Source organism: Wyeomyia smithii, chromosome 2 (genome assembly GCF_029784165.1).
Source record: "Wyeomyia smithii strain HCP4-BCI-WySm-NY-G18 chromosome 2, ASM2978416v1, whole genome shotgun sequence".
Lineage (NCBI taxonomy): Eukaryota > Metazoa > Arthropoda > Insecta > Diptera > Culicidae > Wyeomyia > Wyeomyia smithii.
The window spans coordinates 164,085,089-164,102,250 of record NC_073695.1 but is presented as its reverse complement, the minus strand read 5'-3'; the positions used below and the strand labels follow the sequence as shown (position 1 = coordinate 164,102,250).

The following is a 17,162-nucleotide window of genomic DNA, read 5'->3' as shown; positions in this document are numbered from 1 at the left end:
ACACATTTCGAGAAAATCTGTGCGAATATAAGGAGATTCTGACAAAAATCTGCAGAAACCGTGGAAAAACTGCAAATATCTGCAAATCAATAAATATCTGCACTCGGACTCCAAAAATCTGTGCTTTGCAGACAAATCTGCACATTTGGTATCCCTGATTTAAATGCACTAATTATAAGTCTTGTGAGAGTTATACCGAATTTCTTATTTCCTACACGGTGACAAAAAAGTTCGGTCACACTTTTTTGGGGTCGCCTGTAGCCTACACGTTGCATCTCTTTGGTGCCATCTATATGTCAAATGAAAGGGTTAACTTTGCTGCCCAAAGTGGCAGAGTTTCGTTTCTGTGCAGTTTGTTTACATTGAGTTGTGAGCCATGGCAGAGTTAAGAGCAGCTGTTATCACTGAATATGTGAAAGGGTACAAACCCGGACACATATTCAAACACCTAAAACCGCTCGGAATCAACCGGAAATTCGTGTACCGGACCATAAATCGGTACCTAGAGACCGGAGGCACCGAGGACAAGGCACGATCTGGACGACCAAGGTTTGTGAGAACTCCAAGGCTGAAAAAGATTATACGAGACCGGATTCGCCGGAATCCCGCCCAATCTGCACGGAAGCTGGCCAGGAACCTTAAAATGAACCGAGAACCAATCCGCCTGCTTCTGCGCAAGGATTTAAGACTTACACCGTACAAAAAACAGGTGGTTCATGGGGTTACCAAAGCTACAAAGGACAAGAGGTACCAACGGTCGCGGAAGTTGCTCGGTTGGCGCGCAGATGACGAGATTTTTTTTCGGACGAGAAGCTGTTCGTTTTGGAGCAAACAGTCAATCGCCAAAATGATCGAGTTTGGAGTGTGAGCCTCCAGCAAGCTTCTGCGGACAAGCTGAACGTTTCCCGGTTCCAAAATAAGACGTCAGTGATGGTTTGGGGAGCCTCTTATTTTTATCGATAAAGAAGTCAAAATCAACGCAGCGTACTACCTGGACACGGTTTTGAATAAAAATGTTCTGCCTCAAGCTGAACTATTGTTTGGAGACGATTACTACTGCTTCCAGCAAAATGGCGCCCCATCCCACACCGCAAAGGTTGTTCAGGCGTGGTGTGAGGAAAACTTGACCGATTTCATTTCGAATGGCCTCCGTCGTCTCCGGATCTGAATCCACTGGATTATTTCGTGTGGGGATACATGATGTCGAAGCTGAACGACTATAAAATAACAAATTTGGAGCAATTCAAGCGAGTTATCACGAAAATCTGGGACGAGATGCCGATGGAGCACGTGCGCGCCGCTTGCAACGACTTTCCGAGACGTCTGAAGCTGGTTCGATCAGAGAAAGGAGAGATATCGTCTGTGAAGTATCTTTATGAGTTACTGAATAAAGCTATGAAAGCCAGATTCAGATTTTCTTCTTATTCTTTGAAATATTGAGATTTTCCTATGTGACCGGACTTTTTTGTCACCCTGTAGAGCCAACCTCAGTTGCAACAAAACTGCTGTCAAACCCCTTCTTCATTCGTTTGGTTTTGATCTTCAAAACGCACCGTAAATTTTGTCAATTTTGGCGCATGGGCTTAATTCATAAACAACTATCTGGCACCTCTTTCTTACTTGCATAGTAAATCGCAAAATCGTTCCTTTATTCCTGGGTAGGTTAACTGACCCAGTGGAATAAAGAAATTCGCTATTAGTGTGTTTCATGATTTAAGGCATACTGTGATGTATGTGAAATAGTAAATTTCATCTATTCGAATATAGTCTCTAATGAATAACACGATTCTACGAAACTATTCAATACAAATCTCAAGATAACTAACAATTGTAAACTGAACACAAATTGACAATCGTACCGAAAAACAAAAGCCATCTTCGTTTTTTTCTTATTTTGAGAATCAATATAGTTATATAATCATGTCGGACATAATGGTAATAGCGTGCGATGTCGTTGAAAAATGGGTAACAACGCGCAAAATACAAGAAATCCCTAGTGCTAAATGCAAAAATCAACAAACAAGATGCTTTATTCAATATCGAAATTATTTGATCGGAGCCAATCCATTATATGAGGTCAATGAAATAGATAAACATCTACATTCTCGACCGCATAAACATCGCTGAAGTAACACAGCGTGTGCGAAATCGCAGTTATGCTGCCAGTCAACATCATCACTGTCAACTGAATTCGCGTTGACGGTGTTGCTGATATTTGTTTGGTTTTTGCATGCGAAAAAGATGGAAGGAAAAATTATTGCTTTTATCATCACGCACATATTAACAATTACATACGAGAGTTCGCGTAGCAGCCTTCGAAATCTTTTCCAACGCCGTCAACGCGAATGGAGCTGAAAGTTATTTTCAACATCGAACGTTATTTATTGTTACATAGGAGGAGAGGGGGTCTTAAATCTAGTTTTTTAGCGTTACGTGATTTGTTAACGATGTGATGTTATTCTGTCATCACCATTTCCGTACAAGAACAAGGTATTTGTGTCATATGCAGTCGATTAAAGAAAACCTTAGACATTTTTCTACCTACTTGCAAAAACAGAATATTTTCCTAATGTACTAACATTTCTATATAAATCCGTAAATATGCATAAAAATGCGAAACGGCATGCATAGAAATCTAGAATGTAATTAATCGATATCATACCTCGCTTTTTTCCCTTGCACGTTGTAAAATCCGTTCTTCGATGGTACCTTTGCAGATTAACCGATATACTGTAACCTGCTTCGTTTGCCCTAAGCGATGTGCACGATCCATAGCCTGTTGATCAACCGTTGGATTCCAGTCAGAGTCATAAAATATTACCTATGAATCAAATTATTGATAAAAAAAACATGTCTAGAATATTGGACGAAAAAATCAATTGAATAAAAGTAACAAAGTTTCCGAAGACTCTCGAAAACATAATCATATATTGGAATACACAGTCATTGTAGCAGAGCAAACCGGCGTAATTAGTAAAAAAAGTTTAGTTAAAGAAGCATTACTATGATTATCTGAGCAAGTTTTGCTACAGTTTGGCTTTTCTGGGAAAAAAATATAAAAGATACTACTGGAAAGAGAAATAGAAACAATAGATCAAAATTCTGTTCAAAGTATATACTACAAAACTTGACAACATACAGAGTAAAGTTAACTGGTTTTGAAGCAAGTAAAGATGCAAGTGTTGTTTTGCGACGGGTGTTTGAAATTTTATCAATTTGCTCATTAAACTGTTGATGCAATTTGAATTACCGTTGCCGAGGTACTGAAAAAACAAGCTACTACTATCAACCAACTAAAAGATGGTTCGGGAAAGCTAGACCAGAGCTAATAGTTTAACTGAAAGGTTGAGAATATCTTGGTGCGACTATGAAAACGCTGCTCAATAACAACCTCTGTTATATATGAATAATAAATAATCTAAAGTTCATTGATTTGAACATATTTAATACCCGTCATTTTTCGCGACTTATTAAATGCACTCTGGTAAAAAGATACGTTTGCACGATAGATGAAATCTATTATTACTTGAGTTATTTATCTGATAACGAAACAATTACAACACAAAATTCCAATTTAGCAGTAAGGGAGCAAACTCTAATGACGTAGCATTTAAGGGTGGTAGATGAGGATATTGTTGTTTTGTAACAAGTTATGACCAGGGGCGAGGGAATATTAGTGGGAGAAAATCGACGTGACATTTTTGTAGAACGATCGATTTTTAGCAGAGAAAAATATAGGTGAGTTTAAGCGCCGGTCGTTGAAACCTTCACACATAATTCAACACTAAAACATAACACAAAGCTTTGTAGCGTGAACTGTTAACTATCTCTGAACCTGTGGCAGTTTTCGAAACATTGTTTTTTATATGTTGCTAGTATTTTGCACCGTTTTCTTAAAATGGATGATATAATCTAATGCTGCTTTTAAGAGGGAGGTTGGACAAAATCTCCTACGTCGTTTAAGTATGCCCTCTTTGAAACCCGTAAAGAGTAGCCGTTTATATGATAAAGATTATTTACGACACAAGTCAGTAATTGATTTATGTATCTATAAAAATCCCACCCGGTTTAAGTATTGTTCGATAAGATTAGTGCATGTTAAACCTACTTAAAAGCGGTACACTCGCAGTTACGACCACAATCTTTTGACAAGCAAAAACGAAATGAAGTTACTATTTGTTACGCAACTATTGACGTTGTTCATAGTTTTAGTAACTGCTCGCAATCATTTCTGGGAGCGACTACATAGAGAACCTCCAATAAGAGGTTCAACCACTAAAAACATTCGTTTAGTGGAATCAAAGTGGATTAGACAAAAAGTCGATAACTTTGATCCTCAAAATCCTTCGACATGGAGCATGGTGAGTTTTTTTTTGTTTTCTTAATATATATTCAATAAAGGGTATTTTGCTGTACATGATAATTTCAATGTTTAGCGATATATGGAAAATGCAGAACATTATCAACCTGGAGGACCTTTGTTCATATACGTAGGAGGAGAGTGGACTATCAGTGCTGGTAGTATTTCACGAGGTCATTTCTATGATATGGCGGAAGAACTAGGCGCATACTTATTTTATACTGAACATAGATTTTATGGACTAAGTCGTCCGACAGCGTAACTGAAAATGCTTGATTATTATTTATACAAACTCTAACGATTCTGCATTCTAGGAATACTCGGACTGACCAATTGAAATTTTTAAATATAGATCAAGCGCTAGCTGATTTGGCACATTTTGTAGAAGAAATGAGGAGTACTATTGAAGGTGCGTCGAATGCTAGTATTATCATGGCCGGTGGATCTTACTCTGCTACAATGGTTGCTTGGTTCAGGCAGAAATATCCCCACTTGATAAATGGAGCATGGGCGTCAAGCGCACCACTGCTGGCTAAACTCGATTTTATCGGTGAGCGATGAGAAAAAAAATCAGAAACGATAGTTAAACATAATATTTATTCTATATATTACAGAGTATAAGGAGGTTGTAACGGAATCTATACGACTTGTTGGAGGTGACTCATGCACTGATCGCATTGAGAGGGCTATCGAAAAAATCGAAAGCCTTTTAGATCAAGGAGAATTTGATGAAGTGCGTGAAAATTTTATGGTGTGTGATAATATAGATTTCACTAACAATTTGGATAAAGGGAATTTTTTGAGCTCTATATCTGACTATATGGCTGGTGTTGTTCAATACCATTGGCCAGGAGATATTGAAGGAATGTGTGATATCATAACCGATGAATCCGTCGATAACGATATTGAGGCTTTGGCTAGATGGTTTACCCAAGGAGTTAGCAGTTGCATGGATTTTACTTACACGGCTTCGATTCAATACTATAGCAATACTGCGTGGAATCATGGAGCAAATGTAGGCGCAAGTAAGAGATAACAATTCTTTTAAAATAATGCTGACGACTGGTATACCTAGTTCATATTTGAACATTTTAGTGAGACAATGGTTTTACCAAACTTGCGCAGAATATGGATGGTATCAAACTTCTGGGTCGGAAAATCAAATTTTTGGATCCGGTTTTCCTGTAGATCTTTATATTCAAATGTGTGTGGATTTATATGACCGAACGTATGTTGGATAGAGTTTAAACTGTTACCATTTATCGAATATATTTTTTTTCATTGCACTTAGATTTAACACTATGCAACTGGAGTCTAATGTTGCTCGGACTAATACTGTATATGGACACATGAATCCTGCTGTAACCAATGTGTTTTTCACTCATGGGCAACTTGATCCTTGGCGTCCAATGGGAATACAGGAAGATTTGAATGAGCACTCACCGGCAGTAGTGATTCCATGTAAGTATTTCTATGTATTGTAATGACCTGATTTCAACTTACTAAATATTGTTTGACAGTGGCATCACATTGTGCAGACCTTGGGTCCATTTCTGAATACGATTCACCAGAAATGCGAGCAGCGAAGGAACGTATATTCGAACTTATTAAAATGTGGCTATCTGTGTGAACCAACTATCTCCACACATACAACGTTGATATTTGAAAAATACACACTTTTTCTAAACAAACTACAGCTTTTCTCCTCTGGGAGATACGGCAAATCAGGAACGAGAAAGAAAAAAACAGTTTCAGCAAAATCGGAAATCACATGCTAAAAAAATATTTTTTATTCATTTTCCATGGAAATACAGGAATACCTCGATTTTACGCACATTCTCGTTTTTGGAATGTGCCTAAAATCGATTTGTGCGTAAAATCAAAGCAAGATTTTTGATATATTTTAAAACCCAAAATTAATTTCCGTAATCGGAAAATTGCAATAAACATTTGAGGGAACGAATTACGAAAAGCTCAAAAAGGGGGTTGTAGAATTTAACAACACACAGAAAAAATCTTTAAGGTCAGAAAAAGAAAGTGACAGAGGAAGATGAGGGTTCGAAGAAAGTAATTACTTGCGTCACGTAATAAATAGACATTCTCTAATGGGCCGCGTATGGCAGGGAACTTACCCAACACATCTGGAAAATGCTTGAAAGGAATTACTTAAAACAATGAATGTGGGTGTATGTGTGTATGTGTATGTATGTGTGTGTGTATGTGTATGTATGTGTGTTTATGTGTGTGGATGTGTACGCGTACGTATGTGCGAGTATGTGTCTATGTATGTGTGTATAAGTGTATGCATGTATGTGTGTATAACATGTGTGTATTAAACATTCGAATTTAAAATGTTTTTGAAAACAGTGTGCGTTAAACCGAAGTAAAATGTGCGTCGGTTGGCAAATGGTTGGGCACGTGTAACTTGAGACCCCATTGTGGTCAATCACCTCTGTCCAGCAACTCCTATCCCAACCTCCACGAGGTACCGACCAAGATACGAGTTACCTTAGCGGAGATCGGGTAACCAACCTCCGGTGGAAACTATGGTCGTATGCTGACTGGGAAGGGGGTCGTACGCGGCTGTATCCCCATATTAGGGACGGCGTACAACAGCGTCTGACCCGGAGCGGGCGGCTGAATTATGGAATGCTGTATCCCGCCAGCTACACCTAAGATGGCAGCCCCATCAGCAGGATGTAGGTATCGCAACCCTGGTAAGGTAGCATACCGAAACCTTTCTTCAACCACGAACAACGAAATTAAAAAAAGGGAACGGATCAATCGGCAAAGACCTAAGCTGTGAACACGGAAAAATATAAAGGTAACGATTGGAAATTAGGTACTTGGAACGTCCGATCTCTCAATGAACCGGCGCGGGCTGGCTTGCTTGCTTGAGAACTACAGCGCGCAGGGAGTTGAAATCACAGCGATTCAAGAGGTTCGGTGGTCAAATTCCGGAGAAAGGGAATTCCATGCAGGAGACCCTATTGCACACACTTCTTTCAAGTACCACATCTACTACAGTGGCGGCAAAGCAGCGGAACGGGGGTCGGTTTCGTAGTGCTGGGAAATCAGAAAACAAGAGTCGTCCGGTTGAGGCCCGTAGACGACCGATGCGTGTTGAGGATTAAGAGCAAATTCTTCAACTACAGTTTAATTAACACCTACGCACCGACAAACGACAAATCCGATGAAGTCAAAGATGAGTTCTATGACAAGCTTGACCAAATCTATGACGAGTGCCCAAAACACGACGTAAAAGTCGTCATCGGAGACGCAAACGCGCAGGTTGGGAGGGAGGAATTCTTCCGTCCGGTCATTGGAAGGAATAGCCTCCACTCGTCAACCAATGAAAACGGCCTGAGGCTGATAAACTTTGCCGTGGCCAGAGGAATGGCCATATGTAGCTTCTATTTTCCACGTTTAAATATTCGGAAACACACCTGGAGGCATCCAAATGGAGAAGCCTGCTCCCAGATCGATCACGTACAGATTGACGGTCGGCACTTCTCGGATGTTTTTGATGTTAGGTCTTTTCGGGGACCAAACAGTGACTTTGACCATTATCTCGTCGTTTGTAAGATCCGCGCACGATTGTCGAACGTGCTGAAATCTCACACAGAGGACGACGCGTTCCAACATTCAGCGGTTGAAATCTGATGGCGTGGTAGCAGATTACGCCAGAGAGCTGGATCAACGGATCGCAGAACAGCAGGAGGAAAAAGTGAAAGACATAAATGTGCTGTTGAGCAGTATCCACGGCGCCATCGAAACTGCGAGGGAGGTGGTAGGTACGACGCGTGGAAGACAGCGTGATGGCTGTGTCGATGCCGAGTGCCAGAGAGCGACAGATTCTTTATTCTTTCGAACGGTGGGTGTGCGCGGTGGAAAGAGATGCACGATCTGCTGGTGTACGAGAAGACTGGAGAACGGCTCCCCAAGACAAAAGAAGCAGGACATTTCTAATTCGTTCGGCCCTAGACCGGTGAACGATCCGTTAGCCAACAAAGTAAGTAAAGCAAGTATGAGCGTAAAATCTAAGGACGTAAAATCGAGGATGCGTATAATCGAGGGTGCGTATTATCGAGGTATGCCTGTATCGAGATAGTTCATATAAGTTTCAGGTTTAGTTTATGGGGCCGGCTGTGTCGATGCGCGCTGCAAATCTTTCTAACTTTCTCTCTATTGTTCAAACTTCTTTGAGAATATTAGAAAATGTTCTTAGTTGTACTCTAAGATAAAGCGAAATATTTTTTTTCCGATTTTTTTGAAATTTGAGAAAGGTATATAACGTCTTAATACAAGACCAGATATACTAAATTCGCTTTTCAAGCGTTTTTTTGCGCGGATTTCGAAATAAATGCGATTTTTTACGCACCAAAAAAAGAATTTAGTGTATACTGGACATATTGTGCTCCAAATTAATCCTATAAAAATATTGAGCAATCCGGTATTTTTTATGGGAAATTGTTTTTAAAAAAATGTTACTTTTTCCTGAATCACATACAATTTTCACGTATGTTGTAAGTTTTACCTGAATTAAACATTAAACAACAGTAAAATTGAACTCTTATTTTAAAGAAGTTTAATAAATCATTAGAAAACAATTTCTCGAAAATAGAAAAAAAATCGGTTCTGTGCAGTGCGTCCTTAAAAGAAGCGAGATGTGATTTATTTTCAAGCAAGCGATCTACTGAACGGAGGATGTTTATCGTAGTTACGGGTAATATCGGTATTCCTTTTGTCTTACTGTTATGAACGGCCAACTAGTGAATGAATAAATACTCATCAATGGAGGTAAACACTATTAAGGCTGAGTTATTGAATACGGGCTCTATATAAGCCGTAGTGGAACAGAGTGGTCTATGTGCCATCGATCAAATTTTTCAGGAGAAGCAATTTTCGAAAAATTACTGAATCAAATTCTGTTCAAACGGATTTCTTCAAACAAAATGTTCTAATATAAAGGTTCTGATGTGGTTTAACATGGGAATACATAAAATTGACAGTTTCTTTGCGAAATAAGTGATTTTATTTCACCAATGTACATAGACCACTCTGACTTCATATATATATATATATATATATATATATATATATATATATATATATATATATATATATATATATATATATATATATATATATATATATATATATATATATATATATATATATATATATATATATATATATATATATATATATTATTTTTTTATATATATATATATATTATTTTTTTTTTTTTTTTTTTAGCTAGTTTAATTTTCTATCTTCATTACCACATTTACTCCTTAAATTAAAATTAAAAATAGCATGACTTTGCTTAGAGTCGAAAAAAAGAAAAGTAAAAATATTTATATATATATATATATATATATATTATTTTTTTTTTTTTTTTTTTTTTTTTTAGCTAGTTTAATTTTCTATCTTCATTACCACATTTACTCCTTAAATTAAAATTAAAAATAGCATGACTTTGCTTAGAGTCGAAAAAAAGAAAAGTAAAAATATTTGTGACGCAAGTCGATGTTGCTGCTGGTAGAGATGGCAACTTACTGGCACGTTTCTATCTCTCACACTGAGAAGTCATTCCAACTTCCACTGAGGGTGTTGAAACAATAGCCAGCTATAAATAATAGTCTCTAGTGAGTAAATGTACGAAGTGCGAGAATTGGATAAGCGATACAAAACTCGATTCTAAAACTACGTCTTTAACGTTCTGCGGTGGTGTAACGGGAACACATCTGACCGGATATTGGAAGTTGTGGGTTCGAGTCCCACCTGCTGAACTATATTTTTCGTAGTTTCTACAATCATATTTTCAGTTAGTTTATTTTCTATCTTCATTACTACATTAACTCCTTAAATTAATATATATATATATATATATATATATATATATATATATATATATATATATATATATATATATATATATATATATATATATATATATATATATATATATATATATATATATATATATGTATATATATATATATATATATATATATATATATATATATATATATATATATATATATATATATATATATATATATATATATATATATATATATATATATATATATTCACTGGAATCCTTGAGTCGCTTCGGAATAGAGTGGTCTATGTAACCAAACCAGGTAAATGACAAAGAAAATGAGGGTAACTCGTAAAAAATGGCTAGTGTCACATGTTATACGATACATATAGCATGTCACATGTAAGATGTCACGTGTAACATTACATGTAACACAACATGTTACATTTTTCGTGTTATGATATGTTAGAAGTAAAAACTATTCATGTTACAAATTCCGGATAAGTGATTTACTTAGAAACAATTTCAAAAGCAAGTGACTTTATTTCGAACGATTGAAAGGGTGGTTTTTTCGAAACCTAAACCTTGATTCACCTTGAAGAGTGAAAAACGTGCTTACTGGTAGCGACCTAAAAAGCGGAAAAGATAGTTTCAAAGATTCCTTTTGTGATGTTTTGATTGAAAATCGCTTGAAAATGGTTCACCGTTCTGGACAGAAAAAGAAGCTTAATTTAGATGGTAACGGAGACTCTTTCTCACCAAGAGTGCCAAAAACATCGGTTAGTAAGCAGAAAGCTGAGCAAGAGGTCACGAAAACAAAGATGGCTACGCTTGCTAACATTGATGCTTTTAGTGGTTGCTGCGAATCGGCGAGAGGAAAGGAGAATCGTATTCGGAACGCCATTGAAGCTGCGCATCTAGATTATAAACGGTTTAGTATACACGCACTACAGTTGTATATGAAAACAGTTGACGCAGCACGGTGCTCCCACAGACAGCGAAGGAAAAAAATCACCTCTAGCGATTAATGAATACATATAAAACAAGCCTGGGATGCGTTTACATCGTCGTCAGTATGCGAAAAACAAAGTATCGGTGCTGGTGCACTCTTTTTGCTTTCCTCTTTACGACATATGTCTATTCATTAGTGTACACCAAAATACGTGGTTCTCAATGTGCACAACTCGGAATATGAAGTTATTCGTCTCTGTTACAGAGAGCGATCAGAACTTGTTATATCCTTATTCTTTTGACTCATGAAGATGATTTTTTGTCAGAAAAAGAAAGAAAATGACAGTGTATGCTCTCCTACTCTCGCTTAAACTCAACCGCTGCCGAAGTAGTTCCTTCCCCCACACATTCCCTCTCACCGCACCACACCTCTGCTGCTGTTCAGGCGACATGATTTTCTCCTGTTGCTATCCTTTCTTCTCGTAACTACCGGCCTATGGAAAGACAAACGCAACGATCGAATCGCTTCTCAGAGCTGATGTAGTCTAGTCATGTGTTTGTTTTCTCCCAGAAACCTATGCACCCTATCATCATTTCATTATGGGTTGAGAGGATTCGAGTTTAGTCCCGGCCTGTACACTTCGTGAAGTGCACATATGATGAATAAACGACGATTGCATCATATTCGTTTCGTTTCCATCACTGCCCACAGACCGTTATCATAAAATAAAATGCACCAAAGAATCTGAGTACACCATTCGATTCGTTATGACGTCCAGAATCTCTGGTCAAAATTTCAAAATCATCGTACGGTACATTTTTGAGTAATGCCCTTTTGAAGGTCGTAAAGTACAAAAAAGTTATATAAAAACGACGAAATACTTATTGTAAAGCACGTATTTACCCACAATTGTATGAAATAACTTCCAAAATAGTTCCTACACATTCCAAGGGTTATATTTCTAGACATTTACAAGTGGTGAAAAGATTTATCTGAAAATCCAACAGTGCACAGTGGTCTAAACTCGAAAAATGTGATCATCTAGATTTGACTATGAAAAACTGATTTTATGTACTCAATGTCTTCAGCAAAATTGTTTCATAGAACAAGGCCTTACTTTTGGCGTTTTTAGTTTTTCGATCAATCCACCTAACAGTTAGATAAAAAAAATATTTTTCTTAATTTCCAATATACCTGATAGCTTCCTTCAGCAAAGTTGTGGAAAATTTCGAAAGAAAACAATTGCTAAATACTGCGATGTCCTATCTGTACGTTGGACACGACAAAATATAGTTTTTTGTGGAACACCTCTCTTCAAAATTAGTTTTTTGTCTATAATTTTGTCTGTAATGGTCAAAACAATGCAAAATGTTCTAAGATTTCATTCATTCAACTAAGATTCTCTCAAAACTTCATAAAATTCATTGTTTTGACAATAATAGAAAAAGTTATAGACAAAAAACTGATTTTCAAGAGGGATGTTCTACAAAAAACTCTATTTTGTCGTGTCCAACGTACAGATAGGACATCGCAGTATTCAGCAATTGTTTATCTTTTGAAATTTTCCACAACTTTGCTGAAGGAAGCTATCTGGTATATTGAAAATTAAAAAAAAATATTTTTTTTATCTAACTGTTAGGTGGATTGATCGAAAAACTAAAAATGCCAAAAGTAAGGCCTTGTTCTATGAAACAATTTTGCTGAAGACATTGAGTGCTTGAAATCAATTTTTACAGTGAAATCTAGATGATCACGATTTTTCGAGTTTAGACCACTGTGCACTGTGGGATTTTCAAATAAATCTTTTCACCACGTGTTAATGTCTTGAAATATAACCCTTGGAATGTGTAGAAACTATTTCGGAACTTATTTCATGAAATGATGCTTGAAAACGTGCTTTACAATAAGTTACGACCTTCAAAAGGGCATTACTCAAAAATGTACCGTACGATGATTTTGAAATTTTGACCAGAGATTCTGGACGTCATAACGAATCGAATGGTGTACTCAGATTCTTTGGTGCATTTTATTTTATAATAACGGTCTGTGGGAGCACCGTGGCAGATTATCAAGAATATAACGATTTTCAAAACAGAATTTATATAGCTGATCCTACGCGAAAGCATGAGTTTGAACCGAAGTTTGTGGAATTTGAAGAGCTGTACGAGTTCACTAGAATTGCGATTAGTGAAAGGATCGACGAACACGGAAAGTCGCAGAAAGTAAAAAAGATTGCGGATGCTGATAATAATCAACCGCAACCTGATACCAGCGGCAGTGGCCAACCAGTTAGAGCAACCCCGACGATAGTGCTGCATCAAGCTGCGTTACCTAGTTTTGACTGCCGCTACGATAATTGGTTCAAGTTTAAACAGATATTTCGAGATATAGCAGATAAGTGTACAGGTGACTCTGCTGTTACCAAATTGCATTTTTTGGACAAAGCTTTGGTAGGCAGGGCTCAAGGTTCTATCGATCAGCAAACCCAAGTAACAATTTAAGTCGTATTGCATTCTTTTAGCGGTTTTCATGACCAATTTCGCAAAACTGCTGTTAAAACTAGAAATACTATCAGAAGCCCACCCTTGCTAAGTTTATTGAAGCAATTATAAAAATGGCAATAAAACTGCTTTAAAACCACATGGAAAGAGTACTGCATACTATAAGCAGCTGGCATTACCTCTTTAACAGCGCAATAAGTTTGGTTGCATTATTGCGCTCTGATACTTACCACAATAAGTCCAATTAAACTTTTCATTGCTTGACAGCAACCGTAATAAGTTGATTTGTTGTGCCGTTCTTGCACACATACCAGAACATCACGCCAATTTTTTTAATAAGGAAATCTCTCGTCGCGGGAGAAATGTTTCACATGTGTTGGTTATCATCGTGCAATCGATTTTATTTTATGGTGATATTGTAAAAAGATAAGGAAAAAAGAGAGGTTTTTTGGTAGGTTTTGTAGCTCTCAAGCATATGCGCATGATACTTTGTCGTGCATTTTGAGGACATAGGCGCTTAAAATTTATGCGCCATCAAAATAGTACTTGCTTACAAAAATGATTTCATTGTTACCAAAAATAAATTGGATTGTTTCAGCTCAGTTTTTCAGAAAAAAAATCTAGCCGTGTTCTTTAATACAGAGATAGATCAAAATCAACTTTGGATGTTCAATTTATTTGTTAGTCAGACGACGATTCGATTTTCGTTTCAAGATCATAAAAAGTTTCAAAAATACCAATATGGCGCGGTTGGTAATTAGTTGGTATCAATCGTAGCCGCAATAAGCTTAGTTCAATGATATATATGTTGTAAGGTGCGGCAAAGGTTGGATGCCTGTATTATTAGAGAAAAATATGGTAAATCCCTGGGGCCTAGACAACTTTATTTTTATTAAAAATCTTACATCACACCGACGATAATACAAGACAAAACTGGCGATAAAAAAAACTACCGAACAGTACTAAGTACCTACTAATACTAAGTTTGCCGTGTTACTTTATTAGATTTTTGGAGTTCTGCGTCATCAAAGTTCACAAATGCGCTGCAAGATGCTCTAAAGCATTTTACACACATCTTACGGAGACTGCGACAGAATTCTGCATCACACTAAACCAACTAAGCCGCTTTTGTCTCACCTGTATGTATATCATTGCCTGCATATATCTGTTTAAACTTGAACCAATTATCGTAGCGGCAGTCAAAACTAGGTAACGCAGCTTGATGCAGCACTATCGTCGGGGTTGCTCTAACTGGTTGGCCACTGCCGCTGGTATCAGGTTGCGGTTGATTATTATCAGCATCCGCAATCTTTATTACTTTCTGCGACTTTCCGTGTTCGTCGATCATTTCACTAATCGCAATTCTAGTGAACTCGTAAAGCTCTTCAAATTCCACAAACTTCGGTTCAAACTCATGCTTTCGCGTAGGATCAGCTATATAAATTCTGTTTTGAAAATCGTTATATTCTTGATAATCTGCCACGGTGCTCCCACAAACCGTTATTATAAAATAAAATGCACCAATGGTTTACAAGTTTGACAGGTTAAAACTGGGCACTTATTACAATTTTATGAGATATTTTTCATAGCCAACTAGTAGTTTTTTAGATTTTGAATGACCGCAATTGAACTGGTTTCTATGTTATATGACAGCAAGCTGGAGTGGTTTTATTGGACAATAGATAGTAATAATAAAACCAATAATATTGTAAGTTTTATTAGAGTTTTATTGACACCTATCAGTGTTCATTACGACTTGCTATTTTTGGCAACGGGTTTAACCGCCATAAAACCGTTGGTAATATTCATTGCTGTGATAAAACCGTTAGAAAACCAAGTAGCTATAGAATTGTTACTTGGGAATAATCCGTGATAATGATTACGAAGGCGCTTGGACGAGCCTCACGCAGCAGTATGGAAATCTGCCAGCTTTAATCAGCGATACGATTTTGAAGTTGCTGAATTTAAAGATGATGACAAACGAATCATTCCAGCAGTTGAAAATGCTTACATATGACGTGGAAAAGTGTGTTAGTTCATTAGAGTTTCATGGCTTGAAAATGGACAAACTTTCTCAAGCTATCATAACCACACTTATTTCGACGAAATTGGACCCAGATACAAGAAGAATCTGGGAGTCGAATATAAAGCGCGGACAGTTACCAGTATACAAAGAAATGATCGCTGTCTTGCGAAATCAGCAACATGTTTTGGAACGCTGTGAAAATTACAAAACTGTGCAGAAAGGTAAGGGAGCTAATTTGCTTGCACGACCTATTCAACCAGCGGCGACTAAGGCTCATACCGTAACAATTAAGAAGGCCGATGGCTGCTACGTATGCAGTGAGAATCATTCGATTGATAAATGTGATACTTTTAAGAAATTAAATGTAGAAGAGCGATACGAAAAAGCTAAGCAAATTGGACTATGCTTCGCGTGTCTGAAAAAAGGACATAGAACGACGAATTGCAAAAATAGTACGAAGTGTTCGAAATGTTCTAGACGTCACCATTTGATGCTGCACCCTGAAGAGCAATCGTCTCAGAAGGAAGAAAAATCTCAAGCAGAGGCTACGGTAGGAAATGCTAGTGAAAAACCTAAAAATGAAGCAACCGTTATGAATTGTGTGATTCCTGGCGATTCTGTTAAACCAATGAAGCAGGTACTGTTGGCTACTGCAGCGAAGTTCAGCGTACATTGCAAAATAAAATCACACATTTCTGATCGGGAATTTTGCTTGGAATATTTAGTTGTACCACGTGTGACTGCAGTGTTGCCTGCGACGAGATTGGATGTGCAAGACTGGCCAATACCAACAAGCCTGCAATTGGCAGACCCAAAGTTTTTTGAGCCGTCGCGCGTCGACATGCATGTCGGTGCTGAAGCATTCTTCAGTCTTCCACTTTCAGGTAAAATAGAAATGACAGATAATCTTCCGGTTTTGCAAGAAAGCCAATTAGGGTGGCTCGTATCAGGACTTTTCGTGTCGTCATCTGTGACAGCGGTACGATCGTACCATGCGACGACTCTTCGTGAAGCAGATAAAGATTTAGTCAGCATCCTAAAAAAGTTTTGGGCAGTTGACAATCAATTCAATGAAATAATAGAAGATGATCTAGAACGACATTTTGTGGAAACTTTTACGCGCAATGATAAGGGACAATACGTAGTACGGTTGTCATTCCGTACGAACGCTGGAATATTAGGAGATTCACGACGGCATGCTGAAAAACGTTTATACCAGCTTGAAAGAAGATTGGAGAAAGACACGGAATTGAAAAATCTTCACTCGCAATTTGTTACAGAATACATTGAGCTAAGTCATTGTAAGATTCTCCCAGAAACTGAAACCAACAGCGAACTGGTTAATTATATGCCACATCACTGTGTTCTTAGACCCGGCAGCTCAAGTACAAAGTTGAGAGTTGTGTTCGACGCGTCAGCGAAAAGCTCATCGGGGAAGTCACTTAACGATTTACTGATGATTGGACCCTCGGTGCAAGATAGTTTATTCGACA

The 17,162-nt window shown here is 37.5% G+C and overlaps 2 protein-coding genes across 2 annotated transcripts in view; one reads left to right on the top strand and one right to left on the bottom strand.

Annotated features, from left to right (window-relative positions):
* The window catches only part of LOC129721525 (chromatin-remodeling ATPase INO80), a 113,668-nt gene that overhangs the window by 52,982 nt on the left and 43,524 nt on the right, over window positions 1-17,162 (bottom strand). Inside the window, exon 9 of the mRNA XM_055674203.1 lies at window positions 2,663-2,821. Coding sequence (XP_055530178.1) covers window positions 2,663-2,821 — 159 coding nt within the window. The remainder of the gene's footprint in view (window positions 1-2,662; window positions 2,822-17,162) is intronic.
* Window positions 3,961-6,048, top strand: LOC129721526 (thymus-specific serine protease). Its single transcript, XM_055674204.1, has 7 exons — window positions 3,961-4,361; window positions 4,437-4,618; window positions 4,675-4,910; window positions 4,975-5,385; window positions 5,456-5,588; window positions 5,652-5,821; window positions 5,881-6,048. Exons 1-7 carry the CDS (start codon window positions 4,164-4,166, stop codon window positions 5,988-5,990), a joined length of 1,440 nt encoding a protein of 479 aa, XP_055530179.1. The 5' UTR covers window positions 3,961-4,163; the 3' UTR covers window positions 5,991-6,048.